This window comes from Peromyscus eremicus, chromosome 2 (assembly GCF_949786415.1).
Source record: "Peromyscus eremicus chromosome 2, PerEre_H2_v1, whole genome shotgun sequence".
Classification (NCBI taxonomy): Eukaryota; Metazoa; Chordata; class Mammalia; order Rodentia; family Cricetidae; genus Peromyscus; species Peromyscus eremicus.
Genome location: NC_081417.1, coordinates 158759466 through 158781300, shown reverse-complemented (window position 1 = coordinate 158781300; position 21835 = coordinate 158759466). Strand labels below are relative to the sequence as shown.

Below are 21835 nucleotides of genomic sequence, written 5' to 3'. Positions count from 1 at the left end.
AGCCAGGCTCCAAGGTCCAGGGCTGATTTAGGTCGAGGATAAACCTATCTCTGCTGTCAACTGGGCTCCTCCATTTCTTGCCCAAAGCTGGAGTACCAGACTATCTTCCCAGCTGCCTAGCTGGCCAGGGGTGGGGCAGTGGGGGCAGGGGGTGGGGGTGGGGGGCAACCCTGAATTATTAGGGATGTTCTTCTGTCCACTCTGGGACAGGCAGGGAATGCCAATTGGACTCTGGCAAGGTCTTCAGACTCTGGTGATTCCCTTCAACAGCCAGGAGAAAGGGCAGAGGAAATGCCATCCTCCAGGAAGCCCCTGTTTCCGGGTGCACTGTGCCTCTGGGCTCTTCACATCCCTACAGATCACTCATCACTCAAGGTCCACAATGGCTGCACTGTGTGGCCCCTGGACTGAGTTTCCAAAGATGTTGAACAACCAGACATGGGTTAATTGGCTATGGTAATGCCTTGGGAGGAGGTGAGGCACGTGCACAAGGCACCAAGTCAGAAGGGCCATTGTGGGGAGGGTGTTGTTGTTCAGTGGGTGCAGCAGGGGCGGATCAGCTGGACCTGGCAAATTGTTATTTACAGTTTCTGAGCTTTTAAAAGAAGTGCTGCCCAGAGCCTGTGCTGCTCTCGGGCCTTCGGCATCTACCATGAGGGCTCTGGTGACTGTGGTGTCTCTGTTCCTCCTGGGCGTCCAGGCTCATTGGACCTACTCAGGTAAGCAGCCACCTGGTACTCCAGACAGGCAGCCCGCCTGTGCTGGGTGTGGGTCCTCTGTTGGGTCTGCCTGCTCTTTGGGTTCACATGTGTTTTGCTATCTCTGAATGAACAAATAGACTTTAAACCCCCAATGAGGGAGAAGACAGGGTTCCCCTCTCTCAACCCAGCTTCACTTGGCTGCTTTAAAATCTTTTCTACCCAGTATTGGCTGCCTCGAGAAGCCATGTCTGCTTGGGAAGCTGTTATTGTTATCCCAATGTGTGACAAATGAGACTTCTAGAAAGGAAACCTATGGCTTCACAGAAGAGGCTCCCGGACCACAGATAGCATCCCCCTCAGAAATGTGCAGGCTCACAGTTGAGGGTCTGGTGGAGGACACCTTGCCTTCGTCAGAACCCATTGACCTTACCTTGAGATGCCCAGTGGGACTTCAAAAGGAGAACTTGAGAATCTTCCCACAGAAGAACTTGTATCCCCACAGACCCAGGTCAGGGATGGGGGTGCCTGGTGAGGAGGCTAAAGGCTGCTGGATGGTACAGGAGACCAGAGTGATACAGGACAAAGTCTACCCTGCATGGCCTGCTCATCCAGAGTGGACTGTAAGTCCTAAATCAAGGTGACAGACAGAGTCAGGAACCTTGTAGAGGCTCAGATAATCCAATTCATAGGGCAGCTCCATCAATCATCCTGTCCAGAAAGGGAGCCCGTACCCCGCCCGGGAAGATAGGGACTCTGTGACATCCAGCAGTCTTACTGGTGGTAGTTCAGAGGTAATGAAAGACAGAGGATTCTGATGGCAAATTCTTGTCTTCCTTATGCTATCAGAGACTCCCAGACTGAAGGTCTCCCTCCCACATGGCCCCCAGAGCCTGGAGAACACAGGGTGACTTTTGTTAAGTGCCCAGTAGGAAGATATGTGAGCTGCTCCACATTTTTGCTTCCCTGACACTAGGCTTAGAGCCCAGCCACATGCATGCTAGGCAAGCTCTGCTGATGAGCTGTACCCTCGACCTCTTCCCATGTCTATAAGACCCAGACCCAAAGCACTCCGGTCACAGAGCAGTGGGCCTCAGGCCTCTTTCCTTGATCTGGGCATTTGCCTGTAAGAAAGACTTGTTTAAAACTTGGTTTGAATTATTGAGTGGGACGAGAAGAGAATCAACTTGCAAACTAAGAAGCCCCTGCTGGAGCTCCATTCTTACCTAGAACGAGCCCTGCACTCATGGAAAGCTAATCTTGAAGTGTCCTCGATCGGAAATGGCCGAACAGAGCTGGGCATGGTAACGAACCCCTTTAATCCCAGCTCTCAGGAAGCAGAGGCAGGTGGATCTCTGTGAGTTCCAGGCCAGCCTGGTTAACATAGTGAGAGACCTTGTCTCAAAAAATAAAACCCTCAGTGAGGTGGGGCCTCTGTCATCTGCAGTGACTGGCCGTCATTACTCTGGCCCCAGGATTATTAACCATCTCCAAAAAGATAAACTTTACAGCTTCCTCTCTCCCTCTCTCCCTCCATCCCTCCCTCCCTCCTTCCTTTTCTCTCTTCTTCTCCTCGTCCTCCTGAGAGAGAGAGAGAGAGAGAGAGAGAGAGAGAGAGAGAGAGAGAGAGTCTCATTACTTTACCCAGATTGCTGACCTGGAATCTCTGGGCTCGGTTCTACCTGGTATCACAGGATTGTAATCCCAACCCCCCAAAGACTAAGATAGGAGGATTGCCACAAGTTCAAGGCCAGCCAGGACTACATAGTAAGAAGTCTCATAAAACAGGTTAACTCCTGGATTCTAAAGAGCCTCCTGCCTCTTAAAAAAAAAAAATTCTCTCACCTCAATCCCCTGAGAAGCTGGAACTATGGATATGTTCAAATTTTATTTTATTGCTTTTGTGTTGCTTTCTAAGACAGGATCTAATGTAGTCCACACTGGCCTTGAACTTGGTTTGTAGCTGAAGATGACCTTGTACTTTTGACCCTCCTGCCTCCATCTCCCCAGGGCTGGGGTTACAGGCCTGCAGCACCCTTTTTTTTTTTTTTTTTTTTTTTTTGGTTTTTTGAGACAGGGTTTCTCTGTGTAGCTTTGCGCCTTTTCCTGGATCTCGCTCTGTAGACCAGGCTGGCCTCGAACTCACAAAGATCCACCTGCCTCTGCCTCCCAAGTGCTGGGATTAAAGGCGTGCGCCACCACCGCCCGGCATGCAGCACCCTTTTAACAGGATGCTTCTTCAAGTGCCCTGTACCCACGGGTTGTGACCTAGGTGGTCTTGGCCTTTCTGTTGGCCCAAAGAAGACGCTGGAGCAAGCAACAGCCGCTGTTGGGGGAAGGTTCTGACATCAGGGGAAGCCGGGGGGCTCAAGTACAGGGCTTGGAAGGAAAACTATATTCTCTGAAAATAAGGTCAGGGGTTGTTGGTAGACCCAGGCTCCCTACAGGGCGTTCATCAGCTGTGAAAACTTCAAGGAAGAGGGTCAACTAGCTACTCTCCAGAGCAGACCCCTGGGCCCGTGGCCGCAAGGATGAGTCGGAAGATAACCCCATCGCCACATCCCAAGCCGAGTCCTTGGCTTAGTGTAGAGCTCTCCTGCCCTGCCTTCTGGAAGCTCTGCTTCTGTTTCCAGAAGTTTTCCCTGTGGGTCTTCCACCCAGAAGAGCCTGACCCTGGTCTGCTAAGAAGCCTTAGGCTCCGCCGCTCTGAGCTGGGCCCCACTCTCTCCTGTTGCAGGGGAAGGGCTAACAGAGGACCAATGGTCTAAGGAGTACCCCGCCTGCGGGGGGCGGAAGCAGTCGCCTATCGACCTGGTGAAGCATGAGATGAAGTTCAACCAGTCCTTGAAGAGGCTGAACCTGGTCGGCTACGGGGAAGAGGGACTGCAGTTCTCCATGACTAACAATGGCCACACAGGTAAGAGGGCTCCGGTGGGCCTGGCAGTCTGCATGCAACGCAGGTAGGACCTCCGCTCTAAACTCAGCCCCTGTGGGCTCCTCCAAGGCACCTGTTTGGAAACCTGAAAATCTGTGTCCCTGGGACCTACACTGTGGAAGGAAAGAGCCGATTCTCCAAAGCCAGCTGCTTCCACACAGGCTCCATGGCAGGCACTTTCCCCAACCCCCAAATAAATGTAATAATAATAATAATAATAATAATAATAATAACCCCCTGCCAAGTGTGGTGGCACACACTTTTAATTTCAGCATTCGGAAGGCAGAGGCAGTTGGATCTCCGTGAGTTTGAGGCTAGCCTGGAATACGTAGTTGGACCTAATCTCAAAACCAAAACCTGAACAATACACCGAAAGACCCTTACCTGAGTCTGCTCTGACGCACCCAGCAGGGCCTTCAGACAGAGGACAGGGTGACTCAGGGTTACAGTCCCTGCTGTTTTGATGCATGTAGGCTCCCGTTTTCATATTTTCTGTATGGAGTCTGATTAGTTACAAGCACATGAGAGGTAACTAAGTTTCTCAGAGGTTCAAAAAGAATTCCCCTTGTTTTTTCCGGGGGGGGGGGGAGAATATGAATGTGTGTCAGATGGGAAAGCTGGGTCTTGGGAGCCCTCTTTGGGCCACTATGACATCCACATAGTGTGTGTGTCCTTCTGATTCTCCATTAGGCTTGTCTGTGAGCCTCACAGCAACCTCAGGAGGGGAACATTGTGTGGGGTGTATTAGTGTGGGCGTGTGTCTAGGTGCACAGGTACATATGTGCACATGTAGATGAAAGCCAGAGATTAACATCCAGTGTCTTCCTCAATAACTCTTAGTTTTTAAATTTTTATTACATTTATTTATTTGTTTGTATGTGTGCAATGTGCCTCCTTCTACTATATTGGTCATGGAGCTCAAACACAGGTCATCAGGCTTGGTAGCAAGTGCCTTTGCTCACTGAGCCAGCCCTCCAGCCCTCCATCTTAGTTTTTGAGACAGTCATTCATTGATTTTGCTAGACTGGCTGCTGGATTTGCCTGTTACCTTCCCTAGGGCTGGGATCACATGTGTGAGGCTCTGTGTCTGGCTTTGTATGAAGGTGTCTGGGGTCCCAAACTCAGGACCTCCTGCTTATGTGGTAAGCACTGCATCCACCAAGCCAGCTCCTGTAGCCCATCTTTGATTTTTTGAGCTCATGTAACCGAGGCTGGTCCCAAACTCTGAGTTCAGAGTGCCTTTGAACTCTTGACCTCCTGTCTCTACTTCCCAAATGCTGGGATTGGGGGCCTGCACCCCCAAGCTTGGCTAAGAAGGGCCATTTTCAGGCAGAAAGCCTGAGGTCTCAGGAGGCCATGGGCTCACTAAAGATCACAGTCACTAACAGCTCAGTGACACAGGCCCAGACATTTGGTTCTCAGCCCTTCCTGGTACCTCAGTGTCGCACATGGTTCCTGGTGGTCAGCTTGCTGTCTGTGTCCAGGTGTGTATTGCCCCACTGAGACAACAAAACCAAATTCCAGTTCTGGGTTGGGCGAATAGTAAGAGGAAGAACAGAGTCATGTCTGTAAGTGGCCTCAGGTACCTGTGGCTAGGTCTACTGAGATCCACAACTACTAATAACCCCCTATCTTTTTGAGGTACTGGGGGGCTCTGTGCATGCTAAGTCTGTGTTCTACTTTTGGGCTGAATTTATAATCTATTTTTAAAGATTTATTTCATTATTTTCAACTATGTATATATGCCTCTGTGTGTGGGTCTGTGCACATGAGTGCAGGTACCCTCAGATGCCAGGGGCCCCAGATCCTCCTGGAGCCAGAGTTACAGGCATTTGGGAGCCACTTAACATGGGTGCTGGGAGTTGAATTTGGGTCCTCTGCAAGAGCGGTGCATGTTAACTACCAAGTTATCTCTCAAGCCCCCACAATCTGTTTCTGTAACAGATGGGGAAGGGTCTCCATGTTGTCCAGGCTGATTTAAAACTATGTCAAGTGATCCTTCTGCCTCAACCTCTTGAGTGATGGGACTACAGACATGTCCAGCTCATAGGATCTTCTATGATAAAGAAGGTGTTTTGCTGATTTTCAAAATCAGCATGCTCATTTTCTTTTTGTTGAGTTTTTTTCCCCCCTGAGACAGGGTTTCTTTGTGCAGCCCTGGCTGTCCTGCAACTCTCTCTGTAGACCAGGCTGGCCTCAGACTTACAGAGATCTGTCTGCCTCTGCCTCCTGAGTGCTGAGATTAAAGGCATGTGCTGCATGCCTGGCTTTATTGTTGAATTTTAAGAGTCCTTTATTTTTTGTAAACATTTTTATGTGTATGAGTGTTTGCCTGTGTGTGTTATGTGCACCATGTGTGTACAGTGCCTGTGGAGGCCAGGAGAGGGTGTTGTTCCCCTGGAACTGGAATTACAGGTGTTGTATGCTGTTATATGGGTGCTGGGAATTGAACCAGGTTCTCTGGAAGAGCAGCCAGTGCTCTTAACCTCTGAGCCATCATTTTAGTCCTATAGTGGACTTTTTATCAGATATTTACAAATCCTTTCTTACAGTCTATCATTTATCTTTTCATTCTCTGGGCAGTGTCTTTTGCAGAACAATTTTGTTGTTGTTAATATTTTCTAGGGTTAACAGTAGAACCTATGGTCTTACACTGGCTAGGCAAAACTGGGGCAGGGCTGATTATACTGTCAACATCCCTTCCCACTCATTCCCCACCCCTCAAAACAGGGTTTCTCTGTGTAGCCCCGTCTGTCCTGGGACTCACTCTGTAGACCTGACTGGCCTGGAACTCAGAGATCCACCTGTCTCTGCCTCCCAAGTGCTTGGATTAAAGACTACCACCCCCGCACCCTGGCTAACATCCCTTCTTTTAAAAACAACCCAAGATGGCCTCAGCTGAGGATGACCCTGGGCTCCTGATGTTCCACTTCTGTTTCTTGAGTGCTGGGATTATGGGAGTGTGCTACCATGGACAATTTTTTATTTGTTTATTTATTTTTACCTGCATGTAAGTCTGTGTGAGGGTGTCAGATGTTGGAGTTACAGACAGTTGTGAGCTGCCATGTGGGTGCTGGGAACTGAACCCAGGTCCTCTGGAAGAGCAGTCAGTGCTCTTAACCACTGAGCCATATCTCCAGCCCCCCATAAACAGTTTTATGTGGAGCTGGGGATCAAACCCAGGGCCCAGTGCATGCTGGGCAAGCACGCTACCCATTGAACTGCGTCCTCAGCCCCACGACAGTCTTCTGAGCACAGCAAATGATGTGACAGACGTCTATTGTCTGGTGAGACACTGGTTACATTTTCATTACTCACAGAAGGAGCTAACGGGTTTGGAAGGTGAATCCATTTTCAGAATCTGGAAAGTTTAATAAGTGGATTTGGAGACAGATTTGGGCTGTTCAATAGCACAGCCTCAAAGCTCAGAACGACAGCTCCTTTCTAAGCTGGCCTGTGCAGGCCTGTCCATGGAATGCCAGGCTAGAAATGACCTGTCCCCTGGACGCTGTGCGCTGGGAACAGGGAATTGTCAGGATTTCTCTTGTTGCTCTTGTGGAGGCAACCATCCGTTCAGAAGCTCTGTGGGGTCCAGGTTCCTGGCCCCACTGACCGCAGCAGAGCTACCTCAGCATACTTCCTCCTTTAAAGCTTCCACCATTCTTGAGAACATAGATTTTTGAGGCTCTAAATAAAAAGTGTGTGTTCGGCCGGGCGGTGGTGGCGCACGCCTTTAATCCCAGCACTCGGGAGGCAGAGCCAGGCGGATCTCTGTGAGTTCGAGGCCAGCCTGGGCTACCAAGTGAGTTCCAGGAAAGGCGCAAAGCTACACAGAGAAACCCTGTCTCGAAAAACCAAAAAAAAAAAAAAAAAAAAAAAAAAAGTGTGTGTTCTACAAAGGGGCCATTCATGCCAGGAGGTGGTGGCACACGCCTTTGATCCCAGCACGTGGGAGGCAGAGACAGGAGGTTCTCTGTGGGTTTGAGGACAGCCAGGGCTACACAGAGAAACCCTGTCTCAAATAAAGAAAAAAAAAAAAAAAGAAAAAAAAAAACCAAAAAACCCAAAGGGGCCATTCACACCCTTGAGGCTGGATTCCTGTGATTTATTTATTTATTATTCATTTATTTTATTTTATTTTATTTTTTATTTTTTGGTTTGTTTATTTTTCAAGACAGGGTTTCTCTGTGTAGCCCTGGCTGTCCTGGAACTCACTATGTAGACCAGGCTGACCTCGAACTCACAGATATCCACCTGCCTCTGCCTCCTAAGTGCTGGGATTAAAAGTATGTGCCACTGCTGCCTGGCTGACAAAACTTTAAGGTCTGTGCCAGTGAGATGAATGTCTGCAGTCATTTGACCCAAGTAATGTCCCTGGAGGAAGTCTGTAGGGCATGGGGTGGGAGGACTCATTCATTTTCCCTGCAGTGAAAGCCTCACATTTTAGTGTTAGAATCCCAGTCAAATTAAGTTCTAAGCCAAGCAAGAGCTTGCATGGTCCTGGCTGGCTGGGTAATTTGGTTTCTTGTCTGCTGAGAACAAGTTGGGCCACATCATGATGATGTGTAGTTAGAGACGGGGATCTAGGTACTGGGTTCTTAGCCCAGCTCTGCCCCCGCCCAAGGCACAGTGTGATACCGAGTCTTCCCCATCCAGGGTCAGTTTCTTTGTCCACAAAACAGGAGTGTTGGAGCTCAGTACTGCCTCAGGTCCCAGCAGAGCTGGCACTTCTATGGGCTAGCTAAGAGTCTGCATGGGAAAGCCATGAAGCCATGCCTCAAACTAGCAATCCTCCTGCCTCAGCCTCCAAGGACTGGGAGTATAGGAATGTACTTTGGGCAATATATTTTCTGAGCTTTCCCATTTTCTAAGACCAACAAGGCAGATCTGCTGTGCTGTAGTCTTTCCCCTGACCTGGCAGTTCTGGACAGAGAGGTGTTCTGCATGCCAGTTCCACCTTTCCTTTGGGGACAGCAGTCTAATCCACCAGTCACACCTTGGGTTGCCTTGGGTGTGGGGTGGGAGATGACCCAGGGGAGCCTCTCTGTGTTGTTCTCTTGCAGTGCAGATCACCCTGCCTCACACCATGCACATGACAGACTCTAAGGGCAGTCTGTACAGATCACAGCAATTGCACTTTCACTGGGGTGGAGGCCCCTCAGGAATCAGCGGCTCCGAGCACACCGTTGATGGGATCAGGCGTGTGATGGAGGTATGTGACGACCCCAATAGGGTCCCCTTTCCTTCAATCTCCACTTTTCTTTTTATGACTGTGTTACACAGGTGTCATGTGTGTGCACATGCATGTGAGGGTGCATGTGCATGTGTGTGGAGGCCAGGGGTTGACATCGTCTTCCACTATCACACTCTTACTTGGTTTTTGAAGCAGGCTCTCTCACTGAGTCTAGATCCCATCTACTAGCTAGACTGGCTGGCCACTGAACCCACGGATCTTATTACCACTGCTTGAGCACTGAGGTTGCAGGCATGCACAACTGTGCCCAGTTCCTCTTTGTGGGTGCTGGGATCGAACTCACGCCCTCATGGCTCACATAATAAGCGCTTCACCAACTGAGCCAGCCCTCCGGCCCTCCCTTTCCTACTGAAATAGCTAATTTGTGTAACGGTGGTGGTATGGTGACGGTTCCGTCACCTGTGGTTGAATTTATTTTCAGTTCATTGAGAAATTACTTACTGGTCACAGCTTTGTGAGGGAACATAAATGGGATCTCTCTTCAGAGAACTCACAGCATGGCAGGAGTCTCTCGCCTGCATGGCGGCAGGCCTCCCTCTGTTTCGGCTGGATTTTTGTGTTAGAATTTTAGAGTACTTCTTTGGCCTGCATCCATCCTTGGGCTGACTTCAGGCTTACAGTGGCTTCCCTGGAGAGGGGAGTGCATTGCTCACTCTCTCCTCAGGCCCTCTAGAGGTCTGAGGAGGCCATAGTGGCTTCAGCCTCTGCCAGGAAAGAGGTTGGATCAAGGTAAACCAGAACCACCACCTTCCAGAACCCCGCTTACCCTCTTTGCATTCTCAGAGAAGTTTCTGGTCTTGGCAGTTGGGGCGCCTAGTTTGCACAGGAGGAAGGAGGGGAGGGCTGTTTGTGTGGGGTAGAGGGCTCAGCTGTAGCACCTTACATTCTTTCCCTTCCCCCTTGGAATCCTTAAGAGTTTGAGGTCCCCATGAACTGCCCTTGACCTGCTTTTCCTCACTCACAGATCCACTTTGTTCACTTCAATGACAAGTACGGAAGCTTCGAGGAGGCTCAGAGTCAACCCGATGGTTTGGCTGTAATGGCAGTCTTTGTTGAGGTAGGGCTAGAACTGTGATGTGTGTCTGCACTCAGGCTGCTGTGCCCTCGTGTCCAAACGAGGTGTGCTGTCTGAATGACATGCCATCTTCGTTCTCTCTCAACCCCTTCCTAAGCTTTCCTGGGAAAGCTCCCTCCGTGGAGGGTTGACCTTTGCCCAGCCCTTGCTCACTCCTGTGTTGTGAACCATGGGACCCTGGGTAAAAAGATGACCTAGAAGACCTGGAATCCCAGAAGGGTTGACTGGACACAAGCCGGTCTAATGGGCTATGTGGAGCCTCCAGTGCAGCCAGACTAAGGCACCGGCGCTACATTTCTAAGAAAGCCCATGTGATGGACTTAGAGATAGGTAGTTAGAAGTAGGCAGGAATCTGGGCTGGAGAGGTCGCTCAGGGATTGAGAGCACTGGACGACCCAGGTTCTCAGCACTCACATGGCACTTCACAACCAGTTCCAGAAGACTGAAAGTCTTCTTTTGGCCCCTGAGGGCACCAGGCATGCACATGGTACACAAACACACATGCAGGTAAAATACCTATACATGTAAAATGAAAATAAATAAATCTAAAAACAATTTTTCAAAGTAGACAGGAATCGAATTCTCAAAAAACTTAATATTAAACTGGAAAAAATTTACAAACAAAATGAACTACCCAACTGGTTCCATAGTATCTCAAAACATAAAAACAAAGCTGCTTGTGATGGTGTAAGCCTGTAATCCTAGGAGAAAAAGTCAACAGAAAATTGAAGTTGTCTGTTGTGGTACATGACTGTAATCTCAGTACTCGGGAAGCAGGAGTAGATTGCTGTAAGTCTGAGGCCATCATAGTCTGTGTAGGGAGTTCTAGACCAGCCCAGCCTACACAATGAGACCTTGTTTCAAAAAAAAAAAAAAAAATCAAGCTGGGTGGTGGTAGCACATACCTTTAATCCTAGCACTCAGGAGACAGAGGCAGGATCTCCAAGTTGGAGGCCAGCCTGATCTATGGAGCTAGTTCCAGGACAGCCAGGGCTACACAGAAAAACTAAATGGAAATAAACAAAATCAAACCCAAACCAACCAAATCAATAGAAAACAAAAAAATATGCCTTTTACACCAAAAGCAACTTTTATTTTTATCTTAAAATAAACAAAAACAAAACAACAGGGCTAGAGAGATGGCTTAGTGGTTAAGAGTCCTTGCTGCTCTTGCAGAGGACAAGAGTACAGTTCCCAGCACCCACATGACAGTTCACAACCTACTGTGACTCCAGTTCCAGTGAGTCTGCCCTCTTCTGGGCTCCGTAGGCACTGCATGCAGATGGTACACACACACACACACACACACACACACACACACACACACACTCACACACAGGCAAACTCTGATACACATTAAAATAAGTCAATGAAATCAACAGTCATATGAAAGAGTGTCCTAGCAATAGGGCTACAGGAGCAGTTTTGCCTGGGGCATCTTGTCTGTCAGAACTCTGAGGACAGAGCCCAGGTAGTTAGTAGCAAGGAGCAGTCATCTTGTCCCCCTAGCCCAGCTGAGCTGCACCGTCCCCTTGTTCTCCACTCAGCCTTCCTAGCTAGGAAACCAAGCAGCTGGTGGGGGTGGGGTGAGGTGAGGTGGGGTGGGGTGAGGTGTAGTGAAGTAGGGTGGGTGGGTGGGTAGTTCTCATGGTGGTGAGGGTGGGTGGGTGAGTGTTCTGTGCTTCTCTCCAGATTGATGAGTATAACGAAAATACTTACTACAGCGCCTTCATTTCCGAGTTGTTCAACATCACGCATCCAGGTAAGGAACACCCACAGCAAGGAAGAGGTTTGAGTGTGGGGTGAGTAGGGAAGGCACTGCCCTTTGGAGGGAGGTTTGGGTCTCTTTGGCTGAGGGAACCTTGTCCCAGCCCTTTCTGCCGTACGTTTAGGAGGGAAACATACCTCTGAGAAACCTGTCTATAAGTTCTTGGCCATTGTCTTTTCTCCAGGCTTTAAATATGGATTTTTAAATTATGTATGAGTGCTTGTGTGATCAGGCACACTCTCAGAGGCCAGAAAGCTACACTCAGTGGTTAAGAGCACTTGCTGCTCTTGCAGAGGATCTGGGTTTGATTCCCAGCACCTGCACACTGGCTCATAACTAACTCCTGTTTCAGGGGATCTGAAGCCCTCTTCTGACCTCTTTGGGTACCAGACATGCACATAGTGTACATACATACATGCAGGCAAGACACTCATAGGCATAAAATAAAAATAAATTTTAAAAAAGCCTTCTGTAGAGAGGATGAAGAGCTGGCTCAGCAGTTAAGAGTGCTTGTTCCACAGTCATCAGGACCAGGGATCAGATCCCAGACCCATCTAACCAGCCGAATGTCCCACAAATCCTGGAACTTTAGCTCTGATCCCTTGGAGCTGGAGTTACAGGCAGTGTAAGTCATCGGACATGGGTGCTGAGAGCAGAATAAGGGACTTCTGGGAGAGGGCCTTCAAGAAGGCCCTCTTAACTGCTGAGCCTCTCTAGCCTCTGGAAGTCATTTTAAAGCCCAGGCTGGCTTGGAATTCGTGGACGTCTTCCTGCCTCAGTCTCCCAAATGTAAGATTACACTTGTGCATCCCCAGGGTCAGCGCTCAGCTCTGCACCCATCCATGGAGCAGTGAACTGGTGGACAGCTTTTCAGTCACCAGCTTCTTTATTCTTTGGCTTCGGCAGAGGACTGGAAGATTCCGTATGCCGAGGCAGAGCCTGAGCTGCCCCTCCCGGGACAGCAGCGCTCCTTCCCACTCCATTCCGTGTCTTCTTTCTTAGGACAAACCACAACTCTGAAAGACACTACCATTCAGAAAATGCTGCCCAGAGACACGCGCAACTATTATACCTACGAAGGCTCGCTCACCACTCCACCCTGCACAGAGAACGTCAAGTGGTTTGTGTTTCGAGATTCTGTCAAGCTCTCCAAGAAGCAGGTAACACAGCACCACTTCATCAAAGCCTCCCTTTGACTGTCTGGCTAACAAGGACACTTCAGAGGCCCACCTGATTCTTTGGTATTGGCCACACAGAGGCTCTGATACTGTCTTAGTTAGGGTTATTATTTCTGTGATGAAACACCATGACCAAAGCAACTTGGGGAGGAAAGAGTTTATTTGGCTTACACTTCCACATCCCTGTTCATCACTGAAGAAAGTCAGGACAGGAACTCAAACAGGGCAGGAACCTGGAGGCAGGAGCTGATGCAGAGGCCATGGAGGGGTGCTGTTTCTTATGGCTTCCTCAGCCTGCTTTTTTATACAACCTGGGACCAGCAGCCAAGGGATGGCACCACCCACCATGGGCTGGGCCCTCTCCCATCAATCACTAATTAAGAAAAGGCCCCACAGTTGTTTCTTACGAGGCTTCTCAGTTGAGGTTTCCTCCTTTCAGATGACTCTAGTTTGTGTCATGCTGACATAAAACTAACCAGGACAAATACCACTCCCCCTTCCCCCACCCCCATGGAACTGCAGGTGACCTTCAACCACTGAGGTAGGGATGGGTGTTGGAGGCCCCAGCTGATCCAGGAGCTTAGATTCGATGCATTGAAAGGTCTGGTGCCCAGGCCGTGTGAAAGAAGTTCATGGTGGAGAGGAATGTTCTCAGGCAGACTTGGCCACGTGCCGTCCTAGGTCCTTGTGTGGCTTACATTCTAACTTCTTTCACGTCTCAGGCCAAGGACTGCTTCAGCTCTTTGTCGTGTTAGAACACAGCTTTATATTTGGTCTTTAAAAAAACTGATTAATTTCATTTGTATGTGTGTGCCCCTGAGTGTATACCTGTCGCACTGGGGTGTATCTTTGTGTACCATGTGCATACAGAAGACCATCAGAGCTCCAGGAATTGGAGTTATAGGAACTTGGAAGCTGCTGTGTGGGTGCTAGGAACCAAACTTAGGTTCTCTGCAAGAGTAACAAGTGCTCTTAACCACTGAGCCATTTCTCCAGCCATGTACGCTGTCTTTTGAGGAGAATTGCTCTATCATTCAAAATAATAAATAGTCCAGGCACATGAGTGAGTCAGCCAACCTATCTACCAACCAACCAACCTACCAACCAACCAACCTACCTACCTACCAACCTACCTACCTACCAACCTACCAACCTACCTACCTACCAACCAACCAACCTACCTACCTACCAACCTACCTACCTACCAACCAACCAACCTACCTACCAACCTACCTGCCTACCTACCTACTTACCTACCAACCAACCAACCAACCAACCAACCTACCTACCAACCAACCTACCTACCAACCAACCTACCTACCAACCAACCAACCAACCAACCTACCTACCAACCTACCTGCCAACCTACCTGCCTACCTACCTACCTACCTACCAACCAACCAACCTACCTACCTACCAACCAACCAACCTACCTACCTACCAACCTACCTACCTACCTACCAACCTACCTACCAACCTACCTGCCTACCAACCTGCCTACCAACCTACCTACCAACCTACCTACCAACCTACCTGCCTACCAACCTACCTACCAACCAACCTACCTACCTACCTACCAACCTACCTACCTACCTACCAATATACCTACCTACCTACCAACTTACCTACCTACCAACTTACCTACCAAACTCCCTCTCTCCTTGTCTCCCTCCCTCCCTCCCTTCCATTCTCCTCCCACCCCCACATCCTCCTCCTGACAGGGTCTTACTCTGTAACCCTGTCATGGCAGTCCTCCTGCCCCAGCCTCCTGAATGTTGAGATTACAGGCATGAGCCATCACACCTAGCTCTGAATGTTTGACTTTAGTGAATAGACAATACCATATGGGGACATAATATACATCTGTTGAACACACTACTGAAGCTACAAGGCAAATCTAAATTTCCTTAGACGTTATTTTTCCTCAGAAACAAATATTCCTTTCCTCTAAACTTCAATTCTCTTCTCCAGCAGAAGATGGAAAAGGCTTCTACTAGACAAGGACCCTCCCACACAAAACGTTAAATCAGTAGGCTGGAAGTGTCCCCAGAGAAGGGACATAGCATGGGCCGATTATCTCTGGAAAAATGCAACTTAAATCTGGATCTAGAAGGATTCAACAAGTCACATTATTAGAAAGAAGCCTGCTTAGCTCTTCAGAGACTACATGGGTTCATTTGCCTGTCATCTCAGCGAAGGCTGAGGCAAGAGGGTAGAGAGCTCTAGGCTAGCCTTGGACACAGTAAGTTTCAAGCCAGCCTGGGCAAAATAATATATTTGTTCAAAAAGCCAAGCTCAGCCGGGCAGTGGTGGTGCATGCCTTTAATCCCAGCACTCGGGAGGCAGAGTCAGGTGGATCTCTGTGAGTTCAAGGCCAGCCTGGTCTCCAAAGCGAGTTCCAGGAAAGGCGCAAAGCTACACAGAGAAATCCTGTCTCGAAAAACCAAAAAAAAAAAAAAAAAAAAAAAGCCAAGCTCAGATTATAGCTTGGTTTTAAGGATACTTGCCTAGCATAACAAGGCCTTAGATTCCATCCCCACCACTGTGGGGGCAAATCCCAAAACAGAAGGAAAAAGACAGTGGGAATGAGGGTTACCTGAGTCAGAGTTATAAAGATTTCAGACAGGGGAATTACCAGACAAATAATGTAAGAGTGTCTGATGTGCATAAAGAAATAAGAGATTTAAATATAGGGAAAGAACAAAAGTCCAAAATGATCAGCCAGATTCGGGAATGAAAAACAAGCAAGATTTTTAGGGATGAAACTCTATTAACCACAATTAACAATTGAATGAATGAGTTTAATAGCATGTTGGATTTAATTCAAGAGACAGTAAATTGGAAGACAGAGGTAGGAAAGTAGTCTAACCATGGCACAAAGAGGAATGGAGGTGGAAATGTACAAAGTGGCAGAGAAAGATGGAGGCTAGAATAGAGAGATCTAGCAGATGGCTCACTTAAGTTCCAGAAGAGATTCAGCCTGGTGTGGGATGCATGGCTGTAGATCCAACACTTGGGAGGCAGAGGCAGGCAGATCTCTGAGTTTGAAGTTAGCCTGCTCTACATAGTGAGTTTCAGGCCAGGAGGGCTACATAGTGAGACCCTGTCTAAAAATATAAAAACTCTACCCACCTTTAATCCCAGCACTTGGGAGGCAGAGGCAGGCTGATCTCTGAGTTTGAGACCAGCCTAGTCTACAGACTGAGTTCCAGGACAGCCAGGGCTACACAGAGAAACCCTGTATTGAAAAATCAAAATAAATAAACAAGTAAACAATATATACAGAGAGTTAGCCACAGAGAGAGGGCAGGAGACTCTGACTCCTAGAAGGGAAATGAATGGAGAACCCAGCCTTTTGCATGCAGAAACAACAACAAAAACAAACTTCAAGGATATAGACAGAATATATTTTTAGAAAAATGAACACTGAGCTTACCACTTGATATGTTTTTGTTACTTATTGCTTTTGTTCTGTTAACCAAATACTCACATAAGAAGATGAGGCAGGAGTGTGGGAGATCCTCCTGGGGAGATGAACAGGTGGATGGGTAAGATCCGGAGTAGAGGCTGGCAGACCACTCAGGACCGCTGAGCTTGAGGTTGTCTGACACTCTGCCAGCATCACCGAGATGGCAGCATCTATTCAATCACTAACCAAATGCTTTTAAGTTTCCCAGTACTCCCCGCCACTGCATCAGTTACTTTATGTTGTCTGCAGGTTGAGAGGATAGAGAATGCTATTAAGAATGACCACAATAAGACCCTTCATGATGGCTACCGCAAGACCCAGCCCCTCAACCACAGAGTAGTGGAAACCAATTTCCCATTCTCTGATAAGTGTAAGTGACATCAACTCTTACTTTTGTTTGACTTGTGGACCTCAAGCTCTTCCCTTCTCTGGCTGCTCTCCTATAGCAACGGAGAAGGAAGGAATGCTATTCACATGGGCCAGGAGAAGATGGCGGACACTTGTTTCTCTCAACTCAGTGGGAACAATAGAGACGACACCGCATGGTGTGTGGTCTCCCTGATCTTGACTATAGTTGGAGGGAGAACCAGGCAACAAAGAGAATCCACAAACTCTTGTCTGCATGTAGCCTCAAGTTAGCTTTACTGAGCCCACGTGAGATTATTTCTCAAGAGCCTCTACCTCCCTTCTGTATTACAAATCCACTTCCAGTCTACTTTAAAAATCACACCTCTATCCACCCATTTTCACCCCCTCCCCACCATCAAAGCCAAACAATTACAACCACCCAATGTCTGGGATCCACTCATGATCTTCTGGACTCCTCCAAAGGGCTTGGGTCACTTCTCCAGCTCTGCCCTGTACAGAACACATGGCTTGTCTTCCAGGTGCTGACTGGTTCCTCTCTATTACTGCTGATAATGCTACCGAAGGTAGAAAACCCACGGTACTGGCATCTCCAAAACACCAGGGGCTTCTGCTGCAGCCGGGCTGCACTTTCACTGGTAGCCTCTCATAGGCTCTCCTCATGGTGCTAAGCCTCAATTTCTTTACACGACCCTTCAGTCCTGGGCCTTCAACTGCCACTGAGGCTGCACCTTCACCAATGGCCTCTTCTGGCCTCTCACAGTGACGAGTCTCAGCTGCTCTCCATGACCCCTTCATGCCTTCATCACCTGGGTGACTTACAGATTACTAAGCCCAGCTGCCAGCGTGAGGTACAATCTTGGCCACCTCTGGAACATAGCTTCTCTGTCCTCTCAGGAAACATTTCCCAGAAGATTTCACCTCAGTGATGCTGGTCTCTTCTTAAACACCGCTAGTATCTTGGCTCCAACCAACCAGCATCAAGTATCCCAGCAAAGCAAAATTTTGCTTTAGTAGGGCTCTGGTGTCTTGTTAATCACAGCTGATTCTTCAGCCCCAGCTAACTGGAAACTCAGGATCTTAATTCAAAATAACAAATGGCCCCAATAGAGTCTTCAAACTTCCTTCAGAAACTTTGCAAGCCAGGCCTCCATCCTCTGCACTTCTCTCATTATTCTTTTTTTTTTTTTTTTTTTTTTTGGTTTTTCGAGACAAGGTTTCTCTGTGTAGCTTTGTGCCTTTCCTAGAACTCACTTGGTAGCCCAGGCTGGCCTCGAACTCACAGAGATCCGCCTGGCTCTGCCTCCCGAGTGCTGGGATTCTCATTATTCTTATCTTCCAAGTTCCCACAGAACATCCCACTGAGGCCTCAACACTCAGTGGCTTTTCTAGCCCAAAGTTCTAAAGTCCTTCTACAATCCTCGCCCAAACATGGTCAAGTCTGTCACAGCAATACCCACTACACTAGTACCAATTTGTGTTGTTAGAGTTTCTGTTGCTTCTGTTGACCAAAAGGCAAGTTGGGGAGAAAAGGGTTTATTTGACTTATACTTCAGCATTGCTGTTCATCACTGAAGGAAGTCAGGACAGAAACTCAAACAGGGCAGGATCCCGGAGGCAGGAGCTGATGCAGAGGCTGTGGAGGATGCTGCTTACTGTCTTGCTTCCCGTGACTTGCTCAGCCCACCGTCTTACAGAACCCAGGACCAGTAGCGCAAGGATGGCACCACCCACCATGGGCTGGGCCCTCCTACATTGATCACTAAATGAGAAAACACCTTACAGCTGGATCTCATTGAGGCATTTCCTCAACTGAGGATCCTTCCTCTGATGACTCTAGCTTGTGTCAAGTTGACACACAAAACCAGCCAGTACACATACAGCACTGACCCTGCATCCCTATTCCTAGTGTGATGTCTGTCATGTGATTCACTTGAATATAGGCTAAACAAAGAATGTTTGGACTTATTCACCAATCCATCTTTGTGTTCCATGATTTTCCAGGTTTCCATTTTCCTTGCTAAAAATTTTTACTATTTTTTTTTTCAACTACTCTTGCAACGTATACCAAGAGACCATTTGGTGTTCTGTATCCCACATCTTGAGTGCTTTCCATGAGAGACTCCAACTTATCCTCAGGGGAGAGTACATGTCCTAGATCCCCAGACTAGGATGCCCCCTGGTGTCTAGAGGTCCTCCATCTGCACCCACTCTGCAGGGTGACCGCCTCACCTCCCAGGGGTGTGTGTGTGTGAGTGTGTGTGTGGCCTCGTTCCTCACACCCACCCATGGGGTCTCAAGAATTGTGCCCCATGCTGATGAAAGTACAGAGAACATGTATCGTTTTGTTCTTCCTTCAGGCCCAGACTTTTATATAGCCATGGACCGCTCCACTCAGTCATGTTCCATGGCCCACAACATTGCACAGTTCTGTAGAATACCATCCTGCTTGATCACATTAACTGATAATAACATTTCATATGATCCTTCCTCCCTCCCTCCCTCCCTCCCTCCCTCCCTTTCTTTCCTCTTTTTGAGGCAGTCTTTATTGGGCTCACACAGGAGTCCCTTGGTCTTGAGGACCTCTGTAGACTTGCTGATTTTCTTCTCCACTTTTTTCTGCTTGTTTCCATAGCCTCAGGAGCTGTTCTTCTTCTGTAGAGGATTTTGGTCTTTTCCTTGAGTTTCTCCTCTAGAGCAGCTGTTGTTGCCTGGTTCTCCCACCTGACTTTATGAGCTAGACACCCGTAAGCAAACTTTCTGGTAGGCTTCAGCCGCACAACCTTGAGGGTGGCAGGGACCACCATCCATTTTTTCTTGTCATAGGGTGGAGGGATCCTATCCAACACCTTGAGACGTTCCAGGGAAGCCTGGCCTCGTCTGGTCTTGGGGAGCAGCATGCCTCTCACAGTCTGTCAAAAAATGAGGCTCGGGGCTCCGAAGTAAAGGGGGCCTCTAGAGGGGTTGCTATTCGTCCACTTGGGAGAAAGGCCAGTACTTTAACTTGTTTCTGTAGAAATTTCCAGAAATGCTGATGCCCTCACAGCGCACAGCCACCATGTCCTGGCCCAGTGGTACCTGCTGGGCCAGAATGGCCACCAAGCGGCCCAGAAGATGGCCTCGGCCATCCAGCACTAGAACCTGGCCCTCTGCTGTCTTTGGCAGACTCATGATCCTTTCTTAACTGACCATATCAACTAACCATACAGGAGAAACCAAGGAAGACAGAGGACTTGGGATGTGACTTAGTGCTAGTGCATGCCTGAGGCTCTGGCTTTGCTTCCCCAGCAACACACACACACACACACACACACACACACACACACACACACACACACACACGGGGAAGACTATGACCAGCCACTCTGCATTCTGTTTCCATGAGATCCTTTTAAGTTTGATTGTTTAAGTCTAATTTTTTTAAATGTGTGTGTGTGTGGTGTATGTACACATGTGAGTGTGTGTGTGTGTGTGTGTGTGTGTGTGTGTGGTGTATACATATATGTGTGTGAGAGTAGTATATACACATGTGAGTATGTATGTGTGAGTGTGGTGTATACACATGTGACTGTGTGTGAGGGTGGTGTATACATATGAGTGTGTGTGTATGTGTGTGTGAGGGTGTGTGAGGGTGCTATATACACATGTGTGAGTATATGTGTGTGTGGTATATACACATGTGAGTATGAGTGTGAGTGAGTGTGTGGGTGGGTGGTATATACACATGTGAGTGTGAGTGTGTGGTGTATATACATGTGAGTGTGAGTGTATGGGTGTGGGTGGTACATACAAATGTGAGTGTGAGTGTATGTGGGGTATACACATGTGAGTGTGAGTGTGTGTGTGGTATATACATATGTGAGTTTGAGTGTGTGGGTGTGGGTGGTATATACAAATGTGAGTGTGAGTGTGTGAGTGTAGGGGGGTATATACACATGAGTGTGAGTGTGTGGTGTATACACATGTGAGTGAGTGTGGAAGCCTGAGGTCAACTCTGAATGTCTTCTTCAGTTACTCTTCATCTTATATTTATTTTTCAGATAGGCTCTCATTATGTAGCTCTGTTTGGACTGGAATTTGCTATGTACACCAGGCTGGCCTCAAACTCTGAGACTCACCAGCCTCTGTCTCCTGAGGGTTGGGATTAAAGGCGTGTGCCACTATGCCTGGCTTAATTCTTCTTTTTATTGAATGTGTTCTAGCCGGTCCGTCCTATTTGTACCTAAAAAAGATCGACCAGAAGCTGGAAAACTGGGCACACTTTATTGGGCCACACTATGTATGATAGACCAGTGAAAATTAAGAAGAAAAAGTACAATTAATGAACCGGAATTGGCACGATGGCCCTGTGGGCTCACCCTGTCCTGTCTCTGGAATCCTTGCTGCCTCCAGTGAGTCTCTGATTAACTCAGTGGGATTATCATCCATGAAAGGAAGTGAGCCACATCAGATGGAAGAGAAGGGATGTGGGTGAGACATCACGATGGGAACAAATCTGGATGGACATGCAAAGGAATCAAACTTTCCACAACCTCCTGTCAATCATTCATTTAAATTTTGGGTCTGGGGATGCAGTTCAGTGATAGAGTGCTTGCCATAACCCTGGTTTTGATTCCCCAGTACGAAAAAAAGAAAATCATTTACTTTGATCTAAGTTATAAATCAGCCAAACTTCCCTTTAGAATTTAGTTGTAATAAAGTGATTTTGGAAATATTCATCTTTAAATTCTGTGTTTCTATTCATTTGTACCACTTTATTTTTTAAAAATTAAGGTGCTTCAAGCTGCAATAATATGAAGTAGGATTTTGTGAGGGCAATACAAACTCCGTCTTAGGGTAGGGCCACCATCTTGGACCACCTGCTCTACTCAGTTCCAGGAATGTTGGAGCCCACTAGGTTTCCTAGTGGCTGTTCCCAGCAGGACTGCATAGGAGGTTGATTGGATCACAGGCCGGAGTAGCAGGTGTTTGGAAGGTCTACACTTGGCTGTAACTGGCGAGGGGGAGGTCCTTTGCCCCTCCTCTTGGCATTGTTATAAATGGACCTCTGGAATAAAGCTCTGGGCTGGTGGATAAGGATCCAGACCCACCC

At 48.1% G+C, this 21835-nt stretch overlaps 1 protein-coding gene across 1 annotated transcript in view; it reads left to right on the top strand.

The window, feature by feature from the left end:
* The window catches only part of Ca6 (carbonic anhydrase 6), a 29327-nt gene extending 7868 nt beyond the window's left edge, over window positions 1-21459 (top strand). Inside the window, exons 2-9 of the mRNA XM_059255427.1 lie at window positions 588-719; window positions 3436-3615; window positions 8697-8845; window positions 9852-9944; window positions 11655-11724; window positions 12733-12890; window positions 16627-16747; window positions 20946-21459. Of these exons, the coding sequence (XP_059111410.1) occupies window positions 588-719; window positions 3436-3615; window positions 8697-8845; window positions 9852-9944; window positions 11655-11724; window positions 12733-12890; window positions 16627-16747; window positions 20946-21028 (986 nt within the window). The 3' untranslated portion in view covers window positions 21029-21459. The remainder of the gene's footprint in view (window positions 1-587; window positions 720-3435; window positions 3616-8696; window positions 8846-9851; window positions 9945-11654; window positions 11725-12732; window positions 12891-16626; window positions 16748-20945) is intronic.
* Window positions 21460-21835: the final 376 nt, after the last annotated feature.